We start from the raw sequence: 27,167 nt of genomic DNA on the forward strand, positions 1-27,167 counted from the left end.
AGACAGGGAGAAAAATGAAGGATCAAGATAAACCATTCCTGATCTCAACTCCCAAGAGGAATCATTTTGTCACAGAAAAAAACTAAATAAAGTCTGAAGTGACTGAAGTGGAAAGAGAACGAGAAGATATTTGGGGAAATCAGGAATTAAATCTCAACAGCATTTAAGCTAACTTTCCATAACAAATAGTTTCCAAAAATAGTGCTGGCACGAAACTGTGCTGGGATTTGTACCAAGAGAGCCTAAAGTCACTAAAGCGGCTACAGCTATAAAGGCTCTGAGAACGAGGCCTCTTAAAAAGTGGACAATTCAGAATGGAAGAAAATCTACGGTATTTCTCTGGACGAGTTGACACTGCAGAGAAAAACTGAGGTATCTACTCCCCTCACCCACCAAATAAAAAAATAAACTTAATTGAATTTCCGGGCTGCTTTGGCGCAGCAGAGCGACAGCTATAGGCACTGTTACTAATCGTCAGCCCGGTGGGGTCCATGTCTCCTGCACTTTCTAGCATGGGCCAGTTAGGAACTCGAACAGTGCCCACCCATTGCCAGCAGCTGGTGTTTGCAGGAGTAAAATGCACAAGTAAAGTACACCAAGATTCTTCTCCTCGAAGCCCAAGTCCTAAATAAAAAAGAGCTATTTTCTTGGAGCTTCGCTCTGGCCATGGCCCAGAGAGCAAGCTGAGGAAGAACTATTATAAGTGGGGAAAGCAAAAGAAGCGAGAGCCCCGCGACCCCTCCGTAAAACGGAGTAAAGAAAAGATAATACGCCAGTGACCCCGATGCTCTCCAAGATATACAGGAGCGGCTGGGGGAGGGTAAGGGGTCTCTAGGATTCTAGACTGCGTCGCCTCCACCCACAGGTCCTTTCCGTGTCCAAGCACGGGGTAAAACAGCTTCAGCAAGACGTGAGGGGCCAATACAGGTCCCCTGAGGGCCGCCGGCACGAACTCCCAGCCCCACACTAAAGTCACCTCAACAAGAGCGCAGCCATCTTGGGTTCCGGCCTGGCGGAAGTGACGCCAGACGGTCCCGCCACCCCTTGGAGGGAGGTGGGCGGGGCTTCTGTCACGTGACAACACCGACTATTTTTAGAGGATTGGGCCCCTCCAGGGTTCAGATTGTTGGCTGGTTTTATCTGTTCTTCTGGTGTCTGGGAGAAGGCAATGGCACCCCACTCCAGTACTCTTGCCTGGAAAATCCCATGGAGGGAGGAGCCTGGTAGGCTACGGTCTATGGGGTCGCTAAGAGTCGGACACGACTGAGCGACTTCACTTTCACTTTTACCTTTCATGCGCTGGAGACGGAAATGGCAACCCACTCCAGTATTCTTGCCTGGAGAATCCCAGGGACGGCAGACCCTGGTGGACTGCCGTCTGTGGGGTCACACAGAGTCGGACACGACTGAAGCGACTTAGACTTAGACTCTGGTGTCTGCCACTTTTCCTCTCAGCTGACTTCTATTTTAAAGTGACAAAATTTCGGCAGAATTGCGGCTGGGTCAGATTCTGCAGTGTACATTTCACCGCTGAACACACTGATTTGTTCAGCCCCACAAAACAGAGGACTTGCCTAGATTCTTCACTGAAGACGTCTTAGTCTAGTTTCACTCCTTCCCCCTCCCAGGTGGGACTAAAAGGGTGTATTATAGGATGATTGACACACCGAGGGAAAAGATACTTTGGATTTACCCAAATGGATGAACCAAGAGACTAGCCTACTAAGTGAAGTAAGTCAGAAAGACAAATAGGGTATCGTTTATATATGGAATCTAAAATAGAATACAGATGAAGTTATTTACAGAACAGAAAACATAGACAACAAATGTTTAATTACCAAAGAGGGGGTGGGGATGGAATAAATTAGGAGTTTGGGACTAGCAGATATAAATTAATTATATATAAAGTAGATAACCAAGAAGATCCTACTGCATAGGGAACTACATTCAATATCCTGTAATAAACCATATGGAAAAGAATATATATATTTATATATGACTAGATACATGACTGAATCACTTTGCTGCATACTAGAAACTAGCACAATTTTGTAAATCGACTATACTTAAATTTAAAAAAAGTTTATTAAAGATACTTGGGGCTCCTTCCCATTCTTACGTGAACCTTCTTCACCAGAAATAGTGCACAAGTTGAGACCCGTGGGGTAGAGACCCTCCCAGACCACTATTCCTGAGAATGGGGAGCATGCTCTAACCACCTCCATGTTCTCACGATTCCTGGGCTTGAGCTGCCACAGGAGCCAGATGCCCACTAACAACAGCGCTCCCTTGTTCCTTGTTTCAGGGCTATGTGGGCGACACCCACTGCCACAAGAACCTAGGGTGAGGGTGGGGGAGAACTCGCTTTGATTTGTATGCAGGAAAGCAGTTTTGAGGAAACCTACCACAGCAATCACTTCCAGAGAACTTACGACTTAAGGGAGAAACAAGCAAGTGGCAAGGAATGGAAGAGAGAAAAAGTTCTTGAGCCCTTTTTGAGGAGATGGGGTGAGGAGAAGTGAAGGAGACAACGGCCCAGAGCAACTCCTGTTCTACAATAAAAACATATTCGTTACAGTAATATTCAGATCTTATTTATATTTAGCACTCCTGTGCTTTTCCTTTCAGGACTTACACAGCAGAGATTCACTTATTTCTGCATCAAATGAAAATACTATTTTGCATTTCTATAATGCTGGCAAAGAAAGCACTTTAATAGGCTTCTGGTGTGGAAGAGACCTCAGAGGCTCTCCAGCCTGCTTTTCCATCTAGTTCAGGAATCTCCTTTGCAACACGGCTGACAGCTGATCTTCAAGACTTAAGGTATTCCTTAATGGGTATCTCAAAAATACAGGTTTCATTTAATAAGCAGTTTAGCCTTTAGGAAGTTGTTATGTTAGAGTTTTCTGCGATTGATCTTTAGTCATTGGCCCTTCGAAGTTTCACATTAACAAATTCGATGAGTGTCTTTTTTCACTTAGCTCTTTAAATAGTTTCACTTAACATATCTGTCTTAAAACTCAGCTCTAACTATATAGACACTCCCAGTCCTATCCCCAAATACCACCCTCAGACCTTCAGCACATTCTTATGATGTACCAAATTAAATCCACCCCCTTTAGTCTGTCTTTTAAGGCCCTCCACAAACTGGCTTCAGATTTCCTGTGCAGCCTCCTTTCCTGCGATGCCTCTTCAAGATCCCCCATGTCAAGTCAAAATGGGGAACACCAGATCTGTCCTGGATATTCCCCAAACTTCACAAATCTACCCAACACCACACACACACACACACACACACACACACACACACACACACACACACACACACACACACACACACACACACACACACACACACACACACACACACACACACACACACACACACACACACACACGCTTTCTTGTCTTTTTGTCTTTGCTCTTGCTCTTCTTGCTTCCTGAATATCTGCACTGCCAATTTCTCCTCTTCAAAATGCCATGCATCCTTAAAGGCTGGTCTGCATCTAATACTGACTTCTAGACATGACTCCCCCTTCCTCTGAACTTAATTTATTAAATGAAGGTTATTTTTGTGTTTAATATCTGTTACACAACTTAATCTTCCTAATGTAGCTCTGTATGCCCTCTTTATACTCTTGGCACTTTGTTCGTCATGCTACTATACCAAGCATCATGGTTTATTGTAGTTCATTGTTAATGGGTTTGTCCTCTGATTCCCTTCTCTGCTTCCCCAAACTAAATTTTGAACTCCTTGAAGGAAGACCTTAATTTTTATTCTACTCTGTATTACTCAACTACCCACATACTCACATACTCATCTATGTAGCTGGCGCTCAATATGATTTTACTGCCTTGCTCTTAACTAAAATGGACTTAAACTGCAGCATGAGGCAGTGAAGAACTTCCTAAAAAAGAAGGTAAGATCAGAGGATTATCCCCTGGATACTTTCCCATGGAGAAAAGGTTTTATCTGGAAGGAATCACCAAAGATGCAGAGAGAAGAAAAAAAAAATGAAGATTCCCAAAGGACCTGGTCATCTCAAGAAGCCTGTATTGCAGTCCACAGTAGTCAAGATAGTAGGGATATCCTGTTTTCAGATTTCTCTGGGGATCACTAGCTCCTAGGGTTCTAGAGGAGCCACTCTCAGGCAAGGACACTATGGAAAAATCCCTTTTCATAGGTTTAAGATTCACGTTCTCCTGCCCATCTGTCCCTCAGAGAAATGTGTTTGTGGCCCTTTTTCTGTCCCTCTCCTTCACCCCCCCACCACATGACATTCCAGCCTAGGGCAGGGGGAGGCCAGCAGACACAAAGCCTTCAGTGTATGGGATGGAATGTGACCCCCAACCCCTCCACCCAGAGGACACAATGCCACTTCTGCTCCCTGCACTCTGCCCCCCTCCCCACCACCTCTCAACTGCACATGCCAGGCTGCAATTGGTTACTGGCTCAGGACAGCCCCCTCACACTGGAGTCCTGGGGGATTTTAAGCGGGTTCCAGGAACCCCCGCTCAGTTCCCTGTCCCCCACTCTCCCAACTGCGCAGGCGCTCTGGGCCCCAGCCCTGCCCCAGCGATGGCTCCTGGGGCTCCCTCATCCAGCCCCAGTCCTATCCTGGCTGCACTACTCTTCTCCTTGGGTAAGTTGAACTGACCCAGTTTGGGGGCCCTGGGGCTCAGGTTGTCTCTCAGCAACCTTTCCACGGCCTTCACTGCACTCCCCTCTGCAATCAAAGAAAGAGTGAACAAGAGCAGGAAGGTATAGTCTCTCTAGAAAAATATATATACATATAGTTTGGAGAGAGGCTGTTAAGATGAAGGTATTCTGTGAAGGGAGAAGGGAGAAGAGAGTGTAGAGGGTTTCCCCAAGGTGGACTTGACTGGATAGGGGTTGGAAACTGGTCCTTCTCATTCCTTAGTGGTGTAGGAGGTAACTTAACCTTAGTCTCCCCAAAGAAAAGAGTCAGGGAACGTGATCTAAGGGTGGAGCCCAAGGGTTGTGATCCCAGCTCTTGGGATCTGCTGCCTCAGTTTCTCACTCTGCATCTGTTGTCCATTATGTGGGTGAACAGAGTAGAAGGGAGGTTTCATGAGATTCCAGGGTCTTGTTGCATCTAAAGCTATCTTCCACAGAAGCTGGCCAACCCCTCCCATGGCAGATGCTGGCTGAGCAGGGAGGTTTCATGAGATTCCAGGGTCTTGTTGCATCTAAAGCTATCTTCCACAGAAGCTGGCCAACCCCTCCCATGGCAGATGCTGGCTGAGCAAGAAAAACTCAAAGTAGGGTTATCTGAATGGATCCTTCCCCTCTCCAAACTGCCCTGAAGCCTGGTGCAATGGGCGAGAAGTAGGGCAAATGGGAGAGAGAGGGGAGGAAGAGCTGGTTAGGATGTCTGAGTTTCTCTGCTGTCAGCTCCTTTAGGGCTAAACCCAGAATCTAGACTCCTCTGGGCTGTACTGGACTATTTGAAGGTACCCTGAGAAAATGTTAAGGATAGGGAATTGGAGAAGGGCATGCCAAGGGAAATGAGGAGAGGGAATCTTGGAGTATAAGAGGGAGAAAGGGTACTGTCTAGCATCTGCCCCACTCATAGAACCATTGAACAGAGCCGAAGGGCAGTGGTTTATACTTGAACAGGAGGAATAGAAGTTAGATCCAATGAATAACCTTCCTTGTTACATTTGGGATTCCCCAGAAGGCTCCAAGGCTGAGTTCCAGGAGGTGAATCACTGGTATTGCATGCTGAGGTGGGAGATTTGGGACTGGAGAGCTGGGGATGGGGTCGGGGGCAGGAGAGAGGAGGCATAAGCCCCCAACACTGGTCAGTGGTCAGACAATGGGTCTCTATTTATTTGGTTGCTTCCTCCCCCTCCCATAGAACAAAAGGGTCTACAGTTGCCCCCAGCCAGGGCCAACCCACACACATAATCTCCCTGGAATGGCCTTCCTTGTATGGGTGAGTCTTGGGAGTGGCACTGGGCCAGAATGGCCAGAAGGAGGGTGAGGAGGGTCAAATCAGAACCACAGAGGGCTTACAAGCAGAGTCATCTGAGTTTTGGGCTGGGGGGGGCGGAGGCGGCAGGGGTTTCCTGCTTGAATCCAGCTTCCCCTGAGAGGGATATGAGGTCCTCCCCTCTCTGACCCTTCCAGTCAGGAGCAATTGTATGGAAAGTAGGGATTCAGCAATGAGGACAATTGGGCCAGGGAAAAAGACTTATAGTCTCTAGTTATCTTCATCTTTTCTGCAAGAAACTTGAGTTTGCCATTCTTTGAAATACTATGCAGCAATAATATTGATTTCTAGGCATCAACATGGAACACTCTCCCAGACACCTGTATTCTTTTATATAGGTATATTCTTAAGGAAAAAAGTAGACTGTAATGCAAAATATGTTTTTTAAAAAAAGCTTCATAGAACAAAACTATTTCTTATAAATACATGTGTATCTTGAGTTTATGTTGAGTCTCATACATAGAAAATGATTACACGTTAAACTGATAACATTGGTTCTATCTGGAAGGGGATTACAGAAGAGGAGTTGGTTGGGAGCTGTCAAGACAGACTTTAGCTTTCTTTATCTATACTGCTTGCATAGTTATAAGAAGAATGCACAAGGTGTTACCTGTATAATTTATAATAAGTTTTAAAAATCATTAAGCCACATCTAAGGGATAGCTTAAGAATTAGATACTGATCTAAAGGCAAAGTAAGACTCTGGAGACTGAATCCAACGTCTGAAAGTCCTCCAGAGAACTCTGGTACTGCTGATTTCATTTCCTCTGTCAAACATGGTGAAGAATTTGAGACAACATAGTATTTCTACTCATTCTATTCAGTTAGTCCAGAGAGACCTGGGCCTCAGAATTCATCATTTTTGCCCCAGTCTTCGCTATGGTCTGTGACTCAGGCTTGACTTCCCATTGGTCTCACTCCTTCTATACTCTTTGCTGGGCCCACACGTGCATCTGATTTCCCCTCTATGTTTGCAGTGCTCTCCCCAGTCCAGGCCATTGTGGTCTACACGGACAAGGAGGTCCACGGTGCTGTGGGCTCCCAGGTGACCCTGTACTGCTCCTTCTGGTCCAGTGAGTGGGTTTCAGATGACCTCTCCTTCACCTGGCGCTACCAACCCGAAGGGGGCCGTGATGCCATCTCGGTGAGTGCCTGGGGGAATGCTGGGATTGCATAACACAAAGGGGGCTTCAAACAACCACAGGAATGAGAACTTGGGCTAAGGAAGGGGAAATCCTTTATGAGCCATAACCCCAGCTTTGGCAAGGTAAGTGGCAAGTCTTGTCACCTTGACTGGTACCTGCCAACACTGACACTCCCTCCCCAGCCCTACCCTCTCCAGCCCAGAATCCTTCACCCTGAGGCGAGAGTTGCATGCTTCCCCTCATTCCTCACAGATCTTCCACTTCGCCAAGGGACAGCCCTACATCGATGAGGTGGGGACCTTCAAAGAGCGCATCCAGTGGGTAGGGGACCCTCACCGGAAGGATGGCTCCATCGTCATACACAACCTGGATTATAGTGACAACGGCACTTTCACCTGTGACGTCAAAAACCCACCAGACATAGTGGGCAAGACCTCTCAGGTCACGCTCTATGTCTTTGAAAAAGGTGTGAGAGGAGGTGGGCCGGGAGTATGGGAGGCAGTTCAGAGAGGGGATCAGGCCTGGCTGAGAGGCTGGGGCAAGGGGCAAAATGCCCGGGCTAATGCCCCTCAGGCTCCGGGACAGTGGGCAGAAGGCAGCCTTGTTGGGATATCTTAGATCCCCAACCGCAGGGAATAGGTGTGTGGCTAGGAACCAAAGATACTTGTTTCTGCTCATTCCCCCACTTCTTTTCCTTCCCCCGTTTAGTGCCTACTAGGTACGGGGTGGTGCTGGGAGCCGTGATCGGGGGTGTCCTGGGGACTGTGCTGTTGGCGCTGCTGCTTTTCTACCTGATTCGGTACTGCTGGCTACGCAGGCAGGCGGCCCTGCAGAGGAGGCTCAGGTAAAGGGCGGAGTCTGACACCTCTTCCCCAACCCACTACTCCCCGTCTCTGGGCGGAGACTACTTCGATGGGTGGGAGGGCCAAAGAGAAGAGGAGGCCGCCAAATCCACAGCACCCCCTTTCCCTGCAGTGCCATGGAGAAGGGCAAATTGCACAAGACTGCGAAGGACACTTCAAAGCGCGGCCGGCAGGTTAGCGGGACTTGGGAAGCCGCCGGGCAGCCGTCGAGGGCGGGCTGGGAACAGTCAAGCCCTACCGGACGGGTCCCTGATGCATGCGCTCCTTCCCACAGACGCCGGTGCTGTATGCCATGCTGGACCACAGCAGAAGCACCAAAGCTGTCAGTGAGAAGAAGACTAAAGGGTTGGGGGAGTCTCGCAAGGATAAGAAATAGCGGTTAGCGGGCCGGGCGGGGGGTCGGGGGTTAGGGGCGGAGGTTTCCAAAGGCGCTAAGGTGGTGGTCATCGAGATGGAGCTACGGAAGGATGAGCAGAGCGCGGAGCTCCGGCCTGCTGTCAAGTCCCCCAGCAGAACCAGCCTCAAGAATGCCCTCAAGAACATGATGGGCCTGGACTCAGAAAAGTGATCACCCCCCCACCAAGGCCCTGCCAGAGCAAGGGGACCTCCGGTCCTCTATCCCCTGTCTAGGTGCTTTCCTCCTTAGCTCCCCAGCCCTGCCCTGCCCTCACTTCTTTTGAGATGTAAGTTTCATTCCAGACTTCATTACCCAGGCACTTCATATTCTCCCCCACTTTCACCCCCTGGCTTTCTGGAAGCCCCATCCTATCTTTCACTTGCCCCAAGGACTGTGTGTTTGGTGCCTGTTCCTCTGGCGCCGAGAAGAAAGGGACCTTGCTACCCCTGCCTCAAATCCAGGCCACCTGACGTTTGGATCCCCTGCACCAGCTAGCCTGTCCCTCTGGCTCTCTTCTTTCTGACCCTCCCTCCCCTCCTTCAGGTGGTCCGGCTCCCTACTCTACCCTCGCAGCTAACACCCAGGTCACCCAGATCAGACTCTCCTTCAGGGTTTATTTAGGTTGTTAGTTATTTTTTATTTTTTAATCCATTCTTCTTTGTTTGTTTGTTTATCTGTGCCCATGCTCTACCCTCCCCCATGACTGAGTACCAATGACGTCATGTGGCTTTTGCAATTCTTCACCATCACCACCCCCACTTTAAATCCTTAATGGAGAGCCAGCCCAAGCAGAGGGGCTCCTGATCCTCAAACCTCAGCTACAGGAATGGTGTCCCCTGACCACTCTGGAGCACTCTTCTGGGACTCAAGGTCACGGGAATGGAGAGAGAGAGACAAAGGATCCTCACAGGTCAGGGGTTGAGGAAGGGGCAAATGAGCCTTAAAAAATAGCTTGTAAATAACCAAAGAAAAAGCAGAAAAAACAAATGGGAAATAGGGGGAAAGGGAAGAGGTTGCACTGCCAGCCACAGGGGATTCTTAGGATTTTTCTACATCCTGTATATTTCTTCTCAAACCCCCCGAATGTCCTTAAATGTTTAATAAACACTGACATTTCCAGAAGCTGCTGCCTCCATCTCCAGTTTCCTCATTCTCCTGGGAGTAATCCCTGCCTGTTATCCCCAGTCCCACTCTTCCCCAACTGATTTCAGTTGTTAAGAATTTGATTTCATGATATGGGGTTACAGAGTCTAGTGGAAACAACTGTGAAACAGGCTCATAAGACATATTTGTACATTCAACAAATATCCAGTGAGTTTGTACTATGTGCTAAACTGTGTGTCAGGCTCTGCGTTTACATGGGTTATAACAGATTCCCTCTTCACCAAACTGCGTATTCTTAAAATATCTCAGCCACTCACAAGCTGTGTGACCAAGGGCTAGTTACTTGATTTAAGTAAGCTTGTTTCTGCATTTGTAAACAGAGATAATGATACCAGCTCAGCTGAATTCCCAGGATTTTTCTAAGAATCACATGATTCCATGCTGTGTATGGAAACCTTGGTAACTCATAAATTGATACACAACAAAAATATTAAGGATCAGTCCTTTACAGATGTTTTTCAATCTTGCCTAAAGGATTACACTTTACAAACTAGCACTAATTTCATTCACTCATATAAACTCATGCACACACAATTTTGTTTTGTTGGTGCATTTTAGGTATACTATTAACAGCTCATTAGCTAGTTTGTTGGCATGCTAATTTAGGTACACCATTAATATCCAGAGTCCTTAAATAATTATGGAAAAACATATATGTATCTTTTTCCCTTGGTGGTTACTGATGGCAAAAAACCCAAGAGTCTCATAAGTCATTTCTTCACCTTGTTAAGAGTTAAATAAAAGATTTTTAATAGCAGTTTTGCAAAACCCAGAGTGCTTCCATTTATTTCAAGGGCTGTCTTTCATTTCTCTTAAAAGCAAAATTAACCCAAATTCATTTTAATGTAAAAGCTAATAGATTCCATTGTGTGTGCATGCAAAGTCACTTCAGTCATGTCCGACTCTTTGCAACCCTATGAACTATAGCCCGCTAGGCTCCTCTGTCTACGGGATTCTCCAGGCAAAAATGCTGGAGTGGGTTGCCATGCCCCCACCTCCAGTGGATCTTCCCCACCCAGGGATCAAACCTGTGTCTCTTGTGTCTCCTGCATTGGGAGGCGGGTTCTTTACCACTAGTGCCACCTGGGAAGCCCAATAGATTCTATTAGGCAAATACAAATCAAAACTATAATGAGATACCACCTCATACCCATTAGGATAGCTGCTATCAAAAACAAAGTATTGACAAGGGCGTGGAGAAGTTGGAATCCTTGTGTACAGTTTGTGGGGATGTAAAATGGTACAGCCTCTGTGGAAAGTAGGAAGTTCCTGAAAAATTAAATATAAAATTACCATATTATCCAGCAGTTCCATTTCTGGGTATATATCTAAAAAAATTAAAAGCAGGGTCTTGATATATTTATTAGTACACCCATGTTCTTGGCAGCATTATTCACAATGGCTGAAATGTGGAAGCAGCCCAAAAGTCCACGGACAATTGATGACTAGATAAGCAAAATGTGGTGTATCTATACATACAATGGGGTATTACTTGGCTGTAAAAAGAAAGAAAATTCTAACACATGCTACAACATGAATGAACTTAAGGACATCATGTTAAGTGAAATAAGCCAGCCATAAAAAGACAAACACTGTGATTCTGCTTATATGAGTTACTTATCATAGTCACAATCATAGAGATAGAAAGTAGAATGGTAGTTGTCAGGGGCTGGAGAAATGGGAGAATGGGCAGTTACTGTTTAATTAGGATAGAGTCTCACTTTTACAAGCTGATGAGTTACGGAGATGGATAATGGTGATGGTTGCACACATTAGAAATGTACTTAATATCACTGAACTATACACTTAAAATGATTAGGTAAATTTTATGGTAAATGTATTTTACTACAATTTTTTGATAAGAAAATAAAAGTTAACAGAGTCTATATAGCTTTTTTCAGGGAGATAGAGGAAGCTTAGTCGCAACTCAATAAAGTTGAGACTATCTAAGATAAAGAGTCTTTATCAGTGAACCAGAATACAGAGTTCAGAAATGCATATAAGTGTGGGGGAACATACTATGTTATAAAAATAACATTCCAGTTCAGTGGTAAATGAATGGATTATTTAATCAAAAATATTGTTATATTGACTATGTCTAGAAGAAAACAAAGTAAGATCTTTATCTTGCATCATATATAAAAATAAAATCCAAATATTAAGAAATAAAATACAAGAATCTGAAGGAGATAAGCATATTCATTTAATCCTCAAGTGGGAACGGCCTTTAAATAAGGGAGGAAGTCTAAAAATCTTAAAGGAAATACACGAAATCTTGAACCTCTTTAAAGGCAGAATATATTATAAATGAAACCAAAAGACAGTTGGTAATCATGGGGAAAAATACAGTGCAAATGAAATATCTTCTACACATAATAATCTAGTATCTCTGTTATCCCCATCTCCTGCTACTGTCCCATTTCTCTGCTTTCCTCTATAGCAAAGCTGCTTGGACAAGTCTAGGGCACTATCTCCAACCTCCCATTCTCCCTTCAACCCACTGTCCCCCACTCTACTGAAACTGCTCCTGTCAAAGGGCATTAGAGATGACCATTTCGCCAATATGATAGTCATTTTTTGGCCCTTCTCATCTGTTTAGCAGCATTTGACATTATTGGCCACTTCCTCTTTTTGATGACACTTCATCACTTGGCTTTCTTAAAACACACTCATGTGGCTTTACCCCTACCTATTTGGCTTCCCTGGTGTCTCAGATGGTAAAGAATTTGCCTCAAATGAGGAAGACCCGGATTCAGTCCCTGGGTCAGGAAGATCCCCTGGAGAAGGGAATGGTGACCCACTCCAGTACTCTTGCCTGGAGAATCTCATGGACAGAGGAGCCTAGTGGGCTACAGTCTATGGGGTCACAAAGAGTTGGACATGACTGAGCGACCAATACACACACACTTTTGGGAGATGCAGCTTTCCAGGTTGAGCTAGCAGTAAATAATCTGCCTGCCAATGCAGGATATGCAAGAGACGTGGGTTCGATCCTTGGAATAGAAACGGCACCCCACTCCAGTATTCTTGCCTGGAAAGTTCCATGGACAGAAAAGCCTGGCAGGCTACAGTGCATAGTGCCACAAAGAGTTGGATGTGCCTTAGCACAGCACATGTGACTTAATTTTAAAGTAGAGATCGAAACAACCAGAAAGACATCTTTCGTTTGTCCCACATGATGTGTTTATTTATTTAAAGCTACATTTGGTCATCACATAGCAACAATCATGCTGAACTGAATATTGTTTTTTCGCTTTAGATAGAGCCTGAATTCTCATCACTCTCATTTCCTTACCTGCTTGACCACTCTTAACATGAATCAGCTGCTCTGTCTTAAAACATCTAAGAAACCGGACAGACATTTATGAGTGGGAATGAAGTTGCAGAAGTGAGGTGTGGTCGGTCAGACTACAGCCCAGAGTTTCTCACAGTTCCTCAAACAGGCCACCAGTCATCGTGTTCTTCTCTGGCTATGTTAGTTACTCATCAAACTCAGAGTCCCACTGAATTCTTTGTTATCTAAAGACTAAATGATAGGGACTTTCCTGGTAGTCCAGTGGCTAAGACTCCATGCTCCCAATGCAGGGGACCTGGCTTCAATCCTTGGTCAGGAACTAGATTCCATACGCTACAACTAAGGCCCAATGCTGCCAAATAAACAAATATTTAAAAAAAAAAAAAAGACTAAATTGTGTGGGACTTCCCTGGTGGTCCAGTGGTTAAGAATCCTCCTTGCAATGCAAGGGATGCAGGTCTGATCCCTGGTCGGGGACTAAGATCCCACATGCCCTGGAGCTACTGAACCCACATGCTCTGGAACCTGCCCACCACAATTAGAGAGTCCAGGTACTGCAACAAAAGATCCAATGTGACATAACGAAGATCTTGCATGCTGCAGCTAAGACCCAACACAGTCAAATAAATAAATAATTTTTTTTTTTTAAAGAGAAAGACTAAGGACTTCCCTGGTGGTCCAGTGGTAAAGAATACACCTGCCAATGCAGGGGGCACAGATTTGATACCTGGTCCAGGAAGATTCCACATGCTTTGGGACAACTAAGCCCAGCTGCCACAACTACTGAACCTGCACTCTCTAAAACCCATGCTACACAATGAGAGAAGGCAACCACAACAAGAAGCCTACGCACAGCAACTAGCAAGTAGCCCCACTCGAGGCAACTAGAGAAAGCCCAAGTGCAGCAACAAAGACCCAACACAGCCAAAAATAAGACTTTTTAAGAAGACTAAATTGGGAAGTTCACTTCCAACAACTTGTATAATAACAAAAATGGGAAGAAAGGGAGAGAGGAATAAAATGGTTACTTAGACAAACACCTAAAACAAACAAACAGAAAATATGCTAAGTTACAACAGCCCTCATTTCTGTAGTTAGTTAAGAAGCCATAACTGACATCTCTGAACCACTTCCACTGCTCATTTCATATTTCCCTTGTCTTCAGCCAGAACTTCAGATAGTCAGGGTTCTTTACGTGGTAGAGTGATCAAAGCTTCCATTGCCGACTCAAGGTCTATCCTGCCTTTTTTTTCCCTTCAGTTGCTATGTTAACCTTTACTACTAGGCAAGGAAGTGCCCCAGAGACTCTCCTGGCTTCCAGAAATACTCTCCTTCTCTCATTGTGTAGCAGCATCCCAATCTCCCCTAGGGAATCAGGGTCAATCACACCAGCCAGCCAAGTAACCACTTTTTTTCTTTGCTTCTTGATTCAGTGATATATAGAACCCCAAATGACCCAGTGGCAGATTCTTCTAATTCAATGGAACCATAGTGTCTAATGGTAGAAGCATTCTCATTTTGGAGCCTAAGTTTTCCAAACCAGCAGAGCTCAAATTTGCTAGGAAAACAAAAATTCTGTAAGTAGATTATTAGGTATAATAGTGAAACAGCCACCCCCAAGTTCAGCCCCTGACTCTGGAACCCTTATATCCTGGCCTTGAGGGAGACAACACCATGTAATGGTCCCTGATTCAAAGCTTATATTGCATCTTGTAAGACAGAACTTCGTACTTTCAGAGAATTGTCTCCCAATTGTTGCTGTGACTCTTCAGTAAACCATTCCACATTTAAAATAAGCATCTGCTTTCAGATGGGGTACATGGAGAGATCACTTAATTTAATGAGCACAAGTTCATTTCCTTTGCTATGAAGTAAGTTCCTTGATTGGACACAATGCTATGGGGAATGCCGTAACTATGAATAAGGCATATCTGTGAATCTACCAATGCTGGTGCTGGCAGCAGCATTTTGAGCAAAGAAGGCAAATTCATGTCCAAAATATGCCTGTTTCAGTGAAGATAAATCTTCGCCCTCTCCACGATGAAAGAAATCCAATATAATTAACTGGACATCAACTGTCTGGCTGATCCCCACAAGAAATAGCACATGTCAGGGACTCAGTATCGGCCTCTGCCATTGATATATTAGGTACTCATCTTTGGAGTCATCTGGAAGATTTTAAGTTATATTTATCTTTCTAGTCCTGAAGCCCTCCTAATATTCACCATGTAATTTAGTGTATTCTTTTCTTAGAAAAATGGAATTAACAAATATGACTGTTAATTACTGGATCACCAGGGAAGTCCTGGTATAACTTCTTAAGAATCCGGCTGTCTGTTCAGGGGACATGGGTTAGATCCTTGGTCCAGGAAGATCTCACATGCCTCGGGGCAGCTAAGCCAGTGCACTACAACTCCTGAGCCTGCTGTCTTGGAGCCTGCCAGCCGCAACTACTGAGCCTGGGTGCTGCAACTCCTGAAGCCTGCACACTCTGGAGCCCTCGCTTTGCAACAAGAGAAGCCATAACAATGAAAAGCCAGTGCACCATAAAGCACAATATCCTCCCTACCCCCCTACAGCTGGAGAAAGCCCCCGCCACAACAAAGACATAGCGCAGCCAAAAATAAATAAATAAGTTACACCAATGTATCAATAAGATTACAAGTTTGGGGATCAAATGTACAACATGCTGATAATAGCTAATAATACTGTATCATATACGTGAAGTTGCTAAGAGAGTAGATCTTAAATTTCTCAGCATAAAAAAAGAATTGGTAATTATGTGATGATGTATAGTAGTAGCTAATACTATGGTGGTAGTCACTTTGAGATTTTTTTTTTTTTTTTAATAAATTTATTTATTTTAGTTGGGGGCCAATCACTTCACAACATTGCAATAGTTTTTGCCATACATTGACATGAATCAGCCATGGGTTTACATGTGTTCCCCCTCCTGGACCCCCCACCCACCTCCCTCCCCATCCCATCCTTCTGGATCATCCCATTGCCCCGGCCCTGAGCCCTTGTCTCATGCATCGAACATGGAATGGTGTTCTGTTTCACATATGATAATATACATGTTTCAATGCTATTCTCCCAGAACGTCCCACCCTCACCCTCTCCCCCAGAGTCCACAAAACCGTTCCATGCATCCGCGTCTCCCACTCTGTCCCGCACACAGGGCCATCGCCACCATCCCTCAAACTCCATACACATGCACTATAGTACACTTTGAGATTTATAAATGTGTCTAATCATCATGCTGTACACCTTAAACTTACACAATGTTATGTGTCAATAAAGCTTAGTGGTGGGGCAGGTTATACTAAAATCTATGTTATATATTCCTTCCCAGAAGTTAGTTTGTTGGGTCTTTTTTTTACAAATATTTATTTATTTATTTGGCTTCACTGGGTCTTAGTTGCAGCATGCAGAAGCATTAGTTGCAGCCTGTGAGATCTAATTCCCTGCCCAATGATTGAACCTGGGTCCCCCTGAATGGGGAGAGTAAAATCTTGGCCACTGAATCACCAGGGAAGTCCCAGAAGACAGTTTTGATGTATTGAGATAAATGGAACATGTGATGTTTGCAAAGTTCTTGTGAGAAACCAGATGAAGAGCAGAGAGTATCTTGTCCATTGAGCCAGGCGCCATGAGATAATGGAGTTTTTATTGGCTCTCCTCCCTCCTGGTTAGGGACACACAAGAAGTAAAAAGGATCAGAACACCTTCTCCTCAGGAAGCATCACCCAGTGTGGGTGAAGCTACATGTATGGTCTCCCCAGTAAAAGCAGGGAGTCTAGGTCTGAGCAGATGTGTGTGTACACAGTGAGAGACAGAGGTCTTATAAGCTGAAGTGATGTGTGTGAATGTTCTTTAACATTGCTTTAGGGTAGAATAAAAATTCAGCACAATCTCTGATTCACTTAAATCTTTTTGCTTATTCTAAAAGAGCCAAAAATTAGGAATTGTCTAAAGAAGGAACTCATCCCTGTTTTGGGGAAGATCTAAAAAAGAGATCAAACCAGTCCTGCTGTAATTTCTGCTGTGGCTCTCTGTGACCTGGGACAAATCACCTGACTGCAGAACGCTGAGTTTTGTTAAGTTGATATCTACCCTGTGGTGCATTTAAAAGAAGAAATTGAAAATATATATAAACAATATCACTAAGTACTCGGCATGGAGTAGAAGCTCCACCCATGTTAGTTCCTAGTCATCCATCCTCTTCCTCCTTTTTCTTCCTCTGTTCATTGAAGCAAGTGGGGGACCTCTCACCCAACAAGCACTCAGGCAAGAGGGCCTAACTTGCCCGCAGGTCAGATCTCTGTCTACCGCTGTCTGCTTTACAATTCAGACATCGTCACAACACAGACATGATCCTGTAAAGGGTTTCCTTTCTGGGTAGTAAGTGTAGCTTCCAAGTGAGCCCCTACTATTTATCCTGTGGTCTCGCTCTGAGTGTCCAGCCCTAACTTACAGCTTGGCAGCAAGGTTCAGGGGGCTCTTTTAGAGAGAAAAGGGTTGGAGGCAGGGGGAAGATGAATTTCTGAATCTTCAGGCTAGTGCTGGGCATGGCTTTTCAAAACCTTAGAGCAATAGTTCCCAAACCCCTCAGACCCAGTGTCCTTTTTATTACCCAGAAATGATATTTTTCTATAATATAAAGTATAAATATAATTTTAGAAGGTAAATATAATGCTCTAACCATAATATAAAGGTGAAATAAAAGATTAATTTATAATAATATTATAAATATTTTAATATGTAATATTCAGACATAACTAGACTGGAAGCATATAATGTAGTAGTCAGAGACCTGAACCTACATGCAGAATCACTGTGAATACAACAGCAACAAATGCCAACTGGTGGGTTTGCATAGGTATCAGTGACTCAGATACCATAAGCAGCACTGTTGTTGATGACATGGATTTCTGAAATGGTAAGGAATTCATGGTAAAGTTCTGAACAAAACAAATTCTAAGTCCCCTCAATCTACATCTTAGTTGCATTTCTGGGAAATTCAATATTTAAAATGGTGCAAAAAGTACTTTGTGTTTATATGTAAAATCAGGTTGGATTCTGCTAAGTTGCTGCTAAGTCGCTTCAGTTGTGTCCGACTCTGTGCAACCCCATAGACGGTAGCCCACCAGGCTCCCCCATCCCTGGGATTCTCCAGGCAAGAACACTGGAGTGGGTTGCCATTTCCTTCTCCGATGCATGAAAGGGAAAAGTGAAAGTGAAGTCACTCAGTCGTGTCCGACTCTTCGCGACCCCATGGACTGCAGCCTACCAGGCTCCTCCATCCATGGGATTTTCCAGGCAAGAGTACTGGAGTGGGGCGCCATTCTAGGTGCACTCAAATTGTAACAGGTTTTTCACATTAATATCCAATGTTATCTACTTTTTAAATAATTTTATTTATTTAATTTTTTTTGGTTGTGCTGGGTCTTCACTGATGCAAGGGATTTCTCTAATTGAGGTGAGAGGAGAGTGCCTGTTCGTTGCAGTGCACAGGCTTCTCGTTGCAGTGCACAGGCTTCTCATTGCAGTGCACAGGCTTCTCGTTGCAGTGGCTCCTCTTGTTGCGGAGCACAGTCTCTAGGCGCATAGGCTTTAGAAGTTGCAGCTCGTGGGCTCTGAGGTGTCAGCTCAGTAGTAGTGGTGCACAGGCTTAATTGCTCCCTGGTACGTGGCATCTTCCCAGACAAGGGACCAAACCCTTGCCCCCTGCATTGGCAGGCGGATTCTTATCCACTGTACCACCAGGGAAGTCCTCAATGATATTTTTAAAGGACATGTGGCTGCTGCTGCTGCTGCTGCTAAGTCGCTTCAGTCGTGTCCGACTCTGTGCGACCCCATAGATGGTAGCCCACTAGGTTCCCCCGTCCCTGGGATTCTCCAGGCAAGAACACTGGAGTGGGTTGCCATTTCCTTCTCCAATGCATGAAAGTGAAAAGCGAAAGTGAATTCGCTCAGTCGTGTCTGACTCTTAGTGACCCCATGGACTGCAGCCTACCAGGCTCCTCCGTCCATGGGATTTTCCAGGCAAGAGTACTGAAGTGGGTCGCCATTGCCTTCTCCAAAGGACATGTGGGATGTGGGACAATTTTATCCTGTGCAGCTCTCTCCTGGTTATTGCAGGTTATTATCCAGGTTATAACATCTTTGCTCCTGAGCACTCAAAACCACAAAACCCTACCCATCCCCACCCCACCCCCCAATATATCATGACAATCGAAAAAGACCCCCATGGATTTCCAAAACATCCCCTAGAGGGCAGTACATCCTCCTGTTGATAACTCCGCAAGCCATCCTCCTGTTGGCTTGGGGAGTGAGACCTAGCACCCTCTCAGGAGTTAGAGTTTGATTTCATTTCATAATGCCCACATCTATTCACCTTTAAAAAACTATATTTATTTATTCATTGATTTTTGGCTTCAACAGGTCTTAGTTGTGGCATGGCATTGGGGCTGTAGTTGCAGCTCATAGGCTCAGATGCCCCAGAGCATGTGGGATCTTAGTTCCCTGACCAGGGATTGAACCCGCATCCCCTGCATTGAAGGGCAGATTCTCAACCACTGGACCACAAGGAAGTCCCTTCTATTCACCTTTATATCCTAATGTGAGTCTCTTGACCCTTCCTCCTTTCTGAGCATGCATATCAGCCTTGCCTCTCAAGTTCTGAGCCCCATTTCTCTATTCATTTCACTTCAAACAAGCTTTAATTCCACAGAGCCTTTCCCTGTGTTCCTTGGAATACCAGGAGAGGCACCTGGATGAGATCAAGCCAGTGATAGAACTCTGGGAGGAGTCTGGCAGAACAATCAGGTAAAGCCAGAGCTGGTGGTTCTCTAGAAATAAGAGGGATTGAGAGGGTCTAGATCTTACTTGGGAGAAGGCAATGGCACCCCACTCCAGTACTCTTGCCTGGAAAATCCCATGGACGGAGGCTCCTGGTAGGCTACAGTCCATGGGGTCGCTAAGAGTCAGATATGACTGAGCAACTTCACTTTTACTTTTCCCTTTCATGCACTGGAGAAGGAAATGGCAACCCACTCCAGTGTTCTTGCCTGGAGAATCCCAGGGACGGCGGAGCCTGGTGGGCTGCCGTCTATGGAGTCGCACAGAGTCGGACACGACTGAGGCGACCTAGCAGCATAGCAGCAGATCTTACTTGTGTGGGCTGTGAGGGACCAAATAGGTACGCCTGGGCTCAGCTAGGGGCAACTTGGCCCTCTCTACCCTCTGTATTAGGCTAGACAACATCCTTAATAGCCAAGGTCTCTACCCTTCATTCACCCAGTCCTTTATCAAGGTGGTGTGAAGAACACAGATTCTGGAGACAATCTACCTGAGTTCAGACTGTAACTCTCTTATTCACTTGCTTTGGGAAGGTTATTTAATCTCTCTCGGTCTCAGTTTCCTCATGTGTAAAAGAAAATAATATATCATAGGGTTATCAGAATTAGATGGGTTTACACATGTAAAAGTGCTTGGAACAGGGTCTGGCACATAGTAGTTTCCAAATCTAGATATTGCTATTGTCATCACCATTCATGCCCTGAAGGTAGCATAAGGCTATGGAGTTACCCCAACTTAGGGGTTGAAATCCCTGAAGACACTAACTATGAAGAAACCTATGTTAACAGAACATTATGTGCAGGTAAGAATACTCAGGTGATTTAGGGAAGAAGGCTCTCTTGCTTCATTCTTAAAGATCTAGGTGGTCAGGGACTAAGAAAGGCCTGTTTGCAGTAGTAGTAATAGTATAATAAGGGGAGAATAAAATGCTGAGCAGGAGGGAAGGCTGTCAATGTCACCCTAACCCAGTGGCTGGAGGAGGGAAGTAGTCAAAGAGGGAATGCAGAAGCATTTCCTGCAGCCTTGTGAACAGGTTGACTTTCTGTCCATCTGTGGATCGTGACTTTCTGCCTTTGCAGATCTGGCGTCAGGACTGCCACCCAAACAACCAGGACAGAAGGTACCAGTGATGTTCGTCTAAACAAACTACCTGACCCCCAAAGCCTCCATTTTCAAAGGCATGGAGAACAGGGGATTAAACCTGGAAAACAGCAACTCACTGGAGAGTGATTCCAGTGAGGACTAGTTCTCAGGGATGAGTACAGCAGGAACAAAGAAGCTGCCAGGAGCCACTCCCACTGAAAACAACTCCAGAAATAGAGAAAACATAGCAAGGACAAGAAGGGCAGACAGAGAGAGAGCCAGAGGTGGACAGGAAGGAACTTCCAAAAAGGACAATAGAACAGGGGCTACTTATAACAGTAAATGATGAAAGAGATCAAAGTAGGAAAGGTGGCTCTATACTGGGGCAAGTTCAAGGAGAAGTGAAGAGTCCTACCCAGCAATGACACTAAGTCCCTGAAAGTAGGTTGTCCAGGGAAGCAGAATCCTTGTCCCTTTGGTTACCTGAGTTTCTCCCAAGACTTTCACCTCAAGTTTGGGCTTTGGGAACATATCTCAAAACAGCCCTTGCTCAGTTCTCCAGCGTTCCACTTTTGTCAGGACTCTATTCCCAGCTCTGCCACTCCTACACAACTGAAAAAACACTGAAAGAGTTTTCAGTGATACAGGTGTGACAGCTGCATTTGCTTTCTCCCTTGACTATTTCTGATGCATGTGTCTTCTACCTAACCACTTATTATAAAAGTGTTCACCAATCCCTCAAAGAACTTGCAGGTTTTGCTCCACAAAACAAAGCACTCAGGAATAATTCCTCAGTGATTAGTACTGAAGGATCATGTTTCCAGCAGTAGGAACTAGAGGACAGAAAGACAGAATTCTAGGGCCCCAAGAAGGAGTTACAGATATGTCAGAGATGAGAGGCTCAATCTGAGTGCTCCATGGTAGAAGTAAGTAGCCTGGGCAGATAGAAAGCAGCTTTCAGAATTTTTATGGGAACTGCCACTTGTTTAGCAAAAGTTGCCTAAACCTTTCTTTCCAGTTTGAACTATCTTTCCCAAAGCAACATATTATGTTTTGCTACTATGCCCTTTCTTTAAACCATGCATGAGGACTTCCCTGGTGGTCCAGTGGTTGGGAATCCACCTGCCAATGCAGGGGACACGGGTTTGATTCCTAGGCCAGGAAGATTCCACATGTCACAGGGCAACTAAGCCCATGAGCCACAATGACTGAGCCTGAGCTCTAGAGCTCACGTGCCACTGCTACTGCCTAGAGCCTGTGCTCCACAACAAGAGAAGCCGCTGCGATGAGAAGCCCATGCCCCACAACTAGAGAGCAGCCCCCACTCGCCTCAGCTAGAGAAAGCCAGAGAGCAGCAACAAAGACCTGCCACAGCCAAAAATAAATTAATTTTAAAAATTAAAAAAAAAAAAATGCATGAGGACAAGTGTAATACTCGGGAGCAGGCAGTGGTGAAGGGAAAAAAAAAATCATTTCAGCACCACGCTCCAGATCAATGTTGTAAAAACAAATCAGCAGATATCCTCCAAGCGGCAAGCCTAGAGGAGAGTGCTGGTGCCAGAGAACGCCACCACTGCTTAGCAGCAGTCATCTCTCTACTTTCCACCTGGGCTTCCCAGGTGGCGCAGTGATGAAGAATCCAGCTGCCAATGCAGGAGACGAAGAGACGCAGGTAGGGAGGATCCTTGATCCTTAGGGCAGGAAGATCCCCTCGAATAGGAAATGGCAACCGATTTCAGTATTCTTGCCTGGAAAATTCCATGGACAGAGGAGCCTGGCGGGCTACAGTCCATGGGGTCACAGAGTCAGACACAACTGAGTGACTAAGCACAGCAGACAGTCAACTCTCAGAAGCCTGTATCACCAGGAACAGGAAGCATCTGTTTTACTTCAGTGTCCACAGGGGAAGACCAAGGTACAGTACATTTGATCCCCATCTTGTGTCCATGAAACAAAACAGGAAGTCCTCCTGTTTTACCAGGACATACTGGACACACACTGGGTGTGACAATGAGGTTATCTTTTCATTTGCTCCTGAGTTCCAGACAAAGACACCATCACTGCTATACTGCACTCAGAACAGATTTTAAATGTAAAATGGGTTGTTGTGAAAGTGTTACTCGCTCAGTTGTGTCTGACTCTTTGCGACCCCGTGGACTATAGCCTGCCAGGCTCCTCTCTGCATGGGATTCTCCAGGCAAGAATACTGGAGTGGGTCACCCTTCCCTTCTCCAACGGATCTCCCTGACCCAGGGGTCGAACCTGGGTCTCCCACATTGCAGGCAGATAGATTCTTTCCCATCTGAGCCACCAGGGAAGCCCAAAATGAGTTGTTAGGCATGGATAAACTTTGGGATATAGGTTGCCTTCCAGGAATATTGTTCCTTGCTTCCTACTCAGAGCTGTGCATGGTTTCAACCTCTGTATTCTTTTTATTTTTGGCTGTTTCAGGTCTTAGCTGCAGCACTCAGGACCTTTAGTTACAGCATGTGGGATCTAGTTCCCTGCCCAGGAATCAAACCCAGGCCCCCTGCATTGAAAGCTCAGAGTCTTAGCCACTGAGCCACCAGGGAAGTCCCTCAACTTCTATATTCTTAAATCAATGCTAAGAAGTGAGGAGAGTGGGAGAGATAAAGTGTTCCTTGTTTGATTTTTAAGCATTTGTCTTCTGGTTACAACATATAGAGTTTCTTTCTCAGCAATGTAAACCATCATTTTATTCATAGTTTAAAATCTTCAGGGTGACCGTGCTGCTCTCTATTGACCCAGACTCATCTACTTCTTCTCCTAAGTTTGATAAAACAGTGGGAGGTGAGGAGGGATGTGGGAGAAGACAACACAGGAGGGACAGTTAGCACAGGTCATTCGGGGATAGGGAGCAAGGAAGATGGGTTTTTTTTCCCAGAGGCAGATCCATCAAGCATACACTGAGCTGGAAGGGGAAAGAGACGGAGACAAGCACCCTTGCAGGTGCACCCTGCTGTTGCAGGGGGGCGACAGCAGCAGATAAAGACGGTGTGGGCGGTGAAGCAAGGTGAGGACAAGGTCAGGGAAAGAAGGTAGGAGGGGGCTTCAGTCTGCAAATACTCAGCCAGCATCAGTTTCCTGAGCCACCGTGCCATCTGTGCAGCTGCACTTCCCTGAGGCCAGCTCAGACTTACATTCATATTCCTCCGGAGAAAAATATAGAAGTAGAGGTCAAACAGCTCCACTTGAGGGTTTTTTTTTTTTTTTATTGTTTTCATAATTATTACACATGCTAAAATCACATAGAGTGGTTATTCCAACTCTGCTCTGACTCCACCACAAGACAGGTGGGAACTATAGGGGTCACTCGATTTGTGTGGCCTCTGAGGGCATCTAGACGTGAGGGGTTAGAGGTAGGCAGGTTAGCAAAGCCCCAAGAATCCTTTACATAGTACACCTTTACCAGCAGTAACTTGTATCTTTAGGGACCTCCTCCTCCTTCATTTGTCTTTGCTTCCCAAATCTTCCCATTTCCCTGCCTGTGGCCCCTTGAACCTCTTCCATGTCTGCCCCTTATGGTTCTCGACTAACATGATGAAGGAAACTTTTCCTTGTCGATGAAGGAAACTTTTCCTTGTCCCAGTCTCCCATCCTTGGAACTAACCTACTCAGCATGCACTAACATGCAAGCAGCTTGATTTAGGTCTGCCAAGGGGAAAAGGAGGCTCCAGTTCCCACTGTGGCTTAGCTCATAGGAGGGGAGTTGAGGTGCTGATGAGAAGGATGTGAAGGGGAAAAGATGCTACCTGAAGTGAAACTTTTGTAACCAGTGGAACGGTGTATATGCCCCACCGTTGGGCACCCTACTCTGAAGGCATTCCCCTCCCTCCCACATTATCAGGGGTCCCTCTCTCAACCTCAAATCCTCTTGCTCTTCAACCTCGTAGGGAAGGCATAGGTACTGATCAAGTGTCTGTATCTCCAGGAGAAAATGGTCCACCCTTAGACAAGTGGCTGCCTATTAAATTCTTCATCTTGCCTATGGTCCTTGTGCCTCTACAACGACAATGGCTTGAGGGGCTGGAATAAATAATGTATAAGGGTTGAACTTGCCTCTATGAGAGGCTAGTGGGACAAAGAGACAAAGACACGTGGGAGTCAGAGCTGTGGAAAAGGAGAGGGAAGGGAGCAGAGTGAAGGGTAAGGCTGGTTATTCAGGAGCTGGGATCCTTTTTCCTTTTCTGGAATCGCCGGAACTTGCCCTGAATAGCAAGGGCAGCCTTCTCTGTTTCTGGTGCCGTCAGATCAATGTCAATCTCCTCCTCCTCATCCTCAGTCTTCTTGGCACTGCCAGCTTTCCCTGAAGACAGTTGAGAGTTTCATTAATGAGGAAACCTGAATTGCCCCAGCCCTTTTCCCCAGGCCCCAAATACAGTGGTTAAAGCCCACTTTCTGCTTAGACTCTGTGTGGTCCCCCAACCTTTGCTAGGACAGAGAATGTCTAATAATCTTCTAGGAGCTTGAGTCAGGGTACCTGGGCTGAGAATTAGTTATAGTAATTACTCAGGAGCTTTGCAACTCTTAAACCAAGATGACAAATGTCTTCTGTCATCACTTATTCCTAAATGCTTCCTTGGTGGCTCAGTGGTAAAGAATCCGCCTGCCAATGTAGGAGATGCCAGTTTGATCCCTGGGTTGGGAAGATCCCCCGGAGAAGAAAACGGCAACCCAATCCAATATTCTTGCCTGGGAAATCCCATGGACAGAGGAGACTGGCGGGATACAGTCCATGGAGTCGAGAAGAGTCAGACACGACTTAGCAACTAAACAACAACAATTCAGGGTCCCAGAGCGCACTCTCTTTCCCCAGCTTTCTCTCAAGTTCTGATTGAGACAGAGTCTGGGGTTATTTGATGAGTTTCTTCCTATCGCTGCGTGCTTGTTTCCAAGCATTCCAGAGCCAGTTTCTAAAATCAAAGAGTAAATACTGGCAGGTTTACTTCTTAGGAAAAAAGCAGAAGGAAGCCTATAGATATAGTGGTCCTAAACTAGTGCTTTGTTTCACTTATTACATTCTTATTCCTGTTACATCTGACTTTAGGAGCTTCCAGGTTTACAGCTCTACTTGTTTTCATGTCCTTATATTTACCTGCTCTATAAACTTCCCAGCCCATCCCCACTCACCCTTCTCCTCAGGGCCAGGTGCCTGGTTGGTTGCTGGGGATGTTTTGGTGTTAAGCTGGAAAAGAAAAATCAGAATATTAGATATTAATGGAAGAATTAAGGTACCATCCCCCTAGACTCATCATCATAATTTTCAAGTCCTCCTATTACCAAGTACATCTCTTAGCCTTTTGAACAACTGAGTCTTCAGATCAGAGAGAGGGAGAAAAATCATCAAAATTTATTCAAAAAGTATTTGTTGCTAAGGAAATTGTAGAGGACAAAAGAGGAAAAACCTGCCCTCATTGAGTTTGCATTCTAGGATTTAGATAGACAAATGAATAAACAAAACTATTAGTATGTTATTATGAACTTCCCTACTGGTACAGTGATTAAGAATCTGAGTTAGGGGGGAAACAGGTGAGATTTCTGGTCAGGGAGCTAGGATCCCACATGCCTTGCGGCCAAAAAAACCAGAACATAAACAACAGAAGCAATGTTGTAACAAAGCCAATAAAGACTTTAGAAATGGTCCATATTAAAAAAAATCTTTTAGAAAGTTATTATTATGTTAAATGGTGAGGAGTGCTATAGACAAAAGACAGGAAAGGGAGGTAGTGAATGAGAGGTGGGGATGGAGAAATACAGTTGTACACAGAATGGTCAGGAAAACCCTCTCTGAAAGGTGGCATCTGAGCCAAGAGCTGAAGGAGATAAGGGAGTAAGGCCTATGGATGGAGGGCAAGAGCTTTCAAGGGGTGGAAGTGTTAGGGGAAGCACAGTGACTGAAACTGCCCACCCTGGCCAGGCGCCATAGTAACCATGTGTGTGAGTTATTTTATAACAGGAAGTCCCAGCAAAGAACACGGAACTAATAAGCCACCACCAACCGGAAGAGTTCGGAAAAAGTCAAAAGGAGACTCCATGTGTCCTTCCACCTCCCAGAATCCTTCTCGCTGGCATCCATCTTGACTGAGCAATGCATGTCCCACCAGGAAGGACCCTGAGTCAGAATGATTGGCCAAAGACAACCTGGAAACTAATCCCATCACCATAAAACCTGAGACTGGGAGCCACATGGCAGAGCAGTTCTCCTGATTTCCCTTTCCCCACTGCTCTCTGCCCAGGTTCCCTTTCCAATAAAGCCTCTTGCTTTATCAGCTCGTGTGTCTCCTCAGACAATTAATTTCTGAGTGTTAGACAAGAGCC

The 27,167-nt window shown here is 45.4% G+C and overlaps 3 protein-coding genes across 11 annotated transcripts in view; 1 reads left to right on the plus strand and 2 right to left on the minus strand.

Moving 5' to 3' along the window:
• The window catches only part of SDHC (succinate dehydrogenase complex subunit C), a 29,967-nt gene extending 28,947 nt beyond the window's left edge, over positions 1-1,020 (minus strand). For all 8 annotated transcript variants that reach the window (XM_081485013.1, XM_081485016.1, XM_081485012.1 and 5 more), the window contains exon 1: positions 977-1,020. In XM_081485013.1, the coding sequence (XP_081341139.1) occupies positions 977-996 (20 nt within the window). In that variant the 5' untranslated portion in view covers positions 997-1,020. The remainder of the gene's footprint in view (positions 1-976) is intronic.
• A 30-nt stretch (positions 1,021-1,050) lies between these two features.
• On the plus strand, positions 1,051-9,544 carry MPZ (myelin protein zero). Of its 2 annotated transcripts, none has more exons than XM_081485007.1 (6): positions 1,051-1,731; positions 6,995-7,161; positions 7,415-7,628; positions 7,871-8,006; positions 8,138-8,198; positions 8,300-9,544. In XM_081485007.1, coding segments are annotated over exons 1-6 (681 nt in total). In that variant the 5' UTR covers positions 1,051-1,730; the 3' UTR covers positions 8,402-9,544. The 2 variants fall into 2 exon arrangements, with proteins under 2 accessions (XP_081341133.1, XP_081341135.1); XM_081485009.1 differs by lacking the exon at positions 1,051-1,731 and adding an exon at positions 4,522-4,643.
• Positions 9,545-24,040: 14,496 nt separating this feature from the next.
• On the minus strand, positions 24,041-26,884 carry PCP4L1 (Purkinje cell protein 4 like 1). The gene is made up of 3 exons (XM_081495185.1): positions 26,849-26,884; positions 25,980-26,091; positions 24,041-25,155 (listed from the first exon to the last, which is right to left on the minus strand). The coding sequence occupies exons 1-3, from the start codon at positions 26,882-26,884 to the stop codon at positions 25,010-25,012; spliced, it is 294 nt and encodes a 97-aa protein (XP_081351311.1). The 3' UTR covers positions 24,041-25,009.
• Positions 26,885-27,167: the final 283 nt, after the last annotated feature.

The sequence above is a fragment of the Giraffa tippelskirchi genome, chromosome 5 (genome assembly GCF_054371585.1).
Source record: "Giraffa tippelskirchi isolate mGirTip1 chromosome 5, T2T-mGirTip1v1.2.pri, whole genome shotgun sequence".
Taxonomy (NCBI): domain Eukaryota; kingdom Metazoa; phylum Chordata; class Mammalia; order Artiodactyla; family Giraffidae; genus Giraffa; species Giraffa tippelskirchi.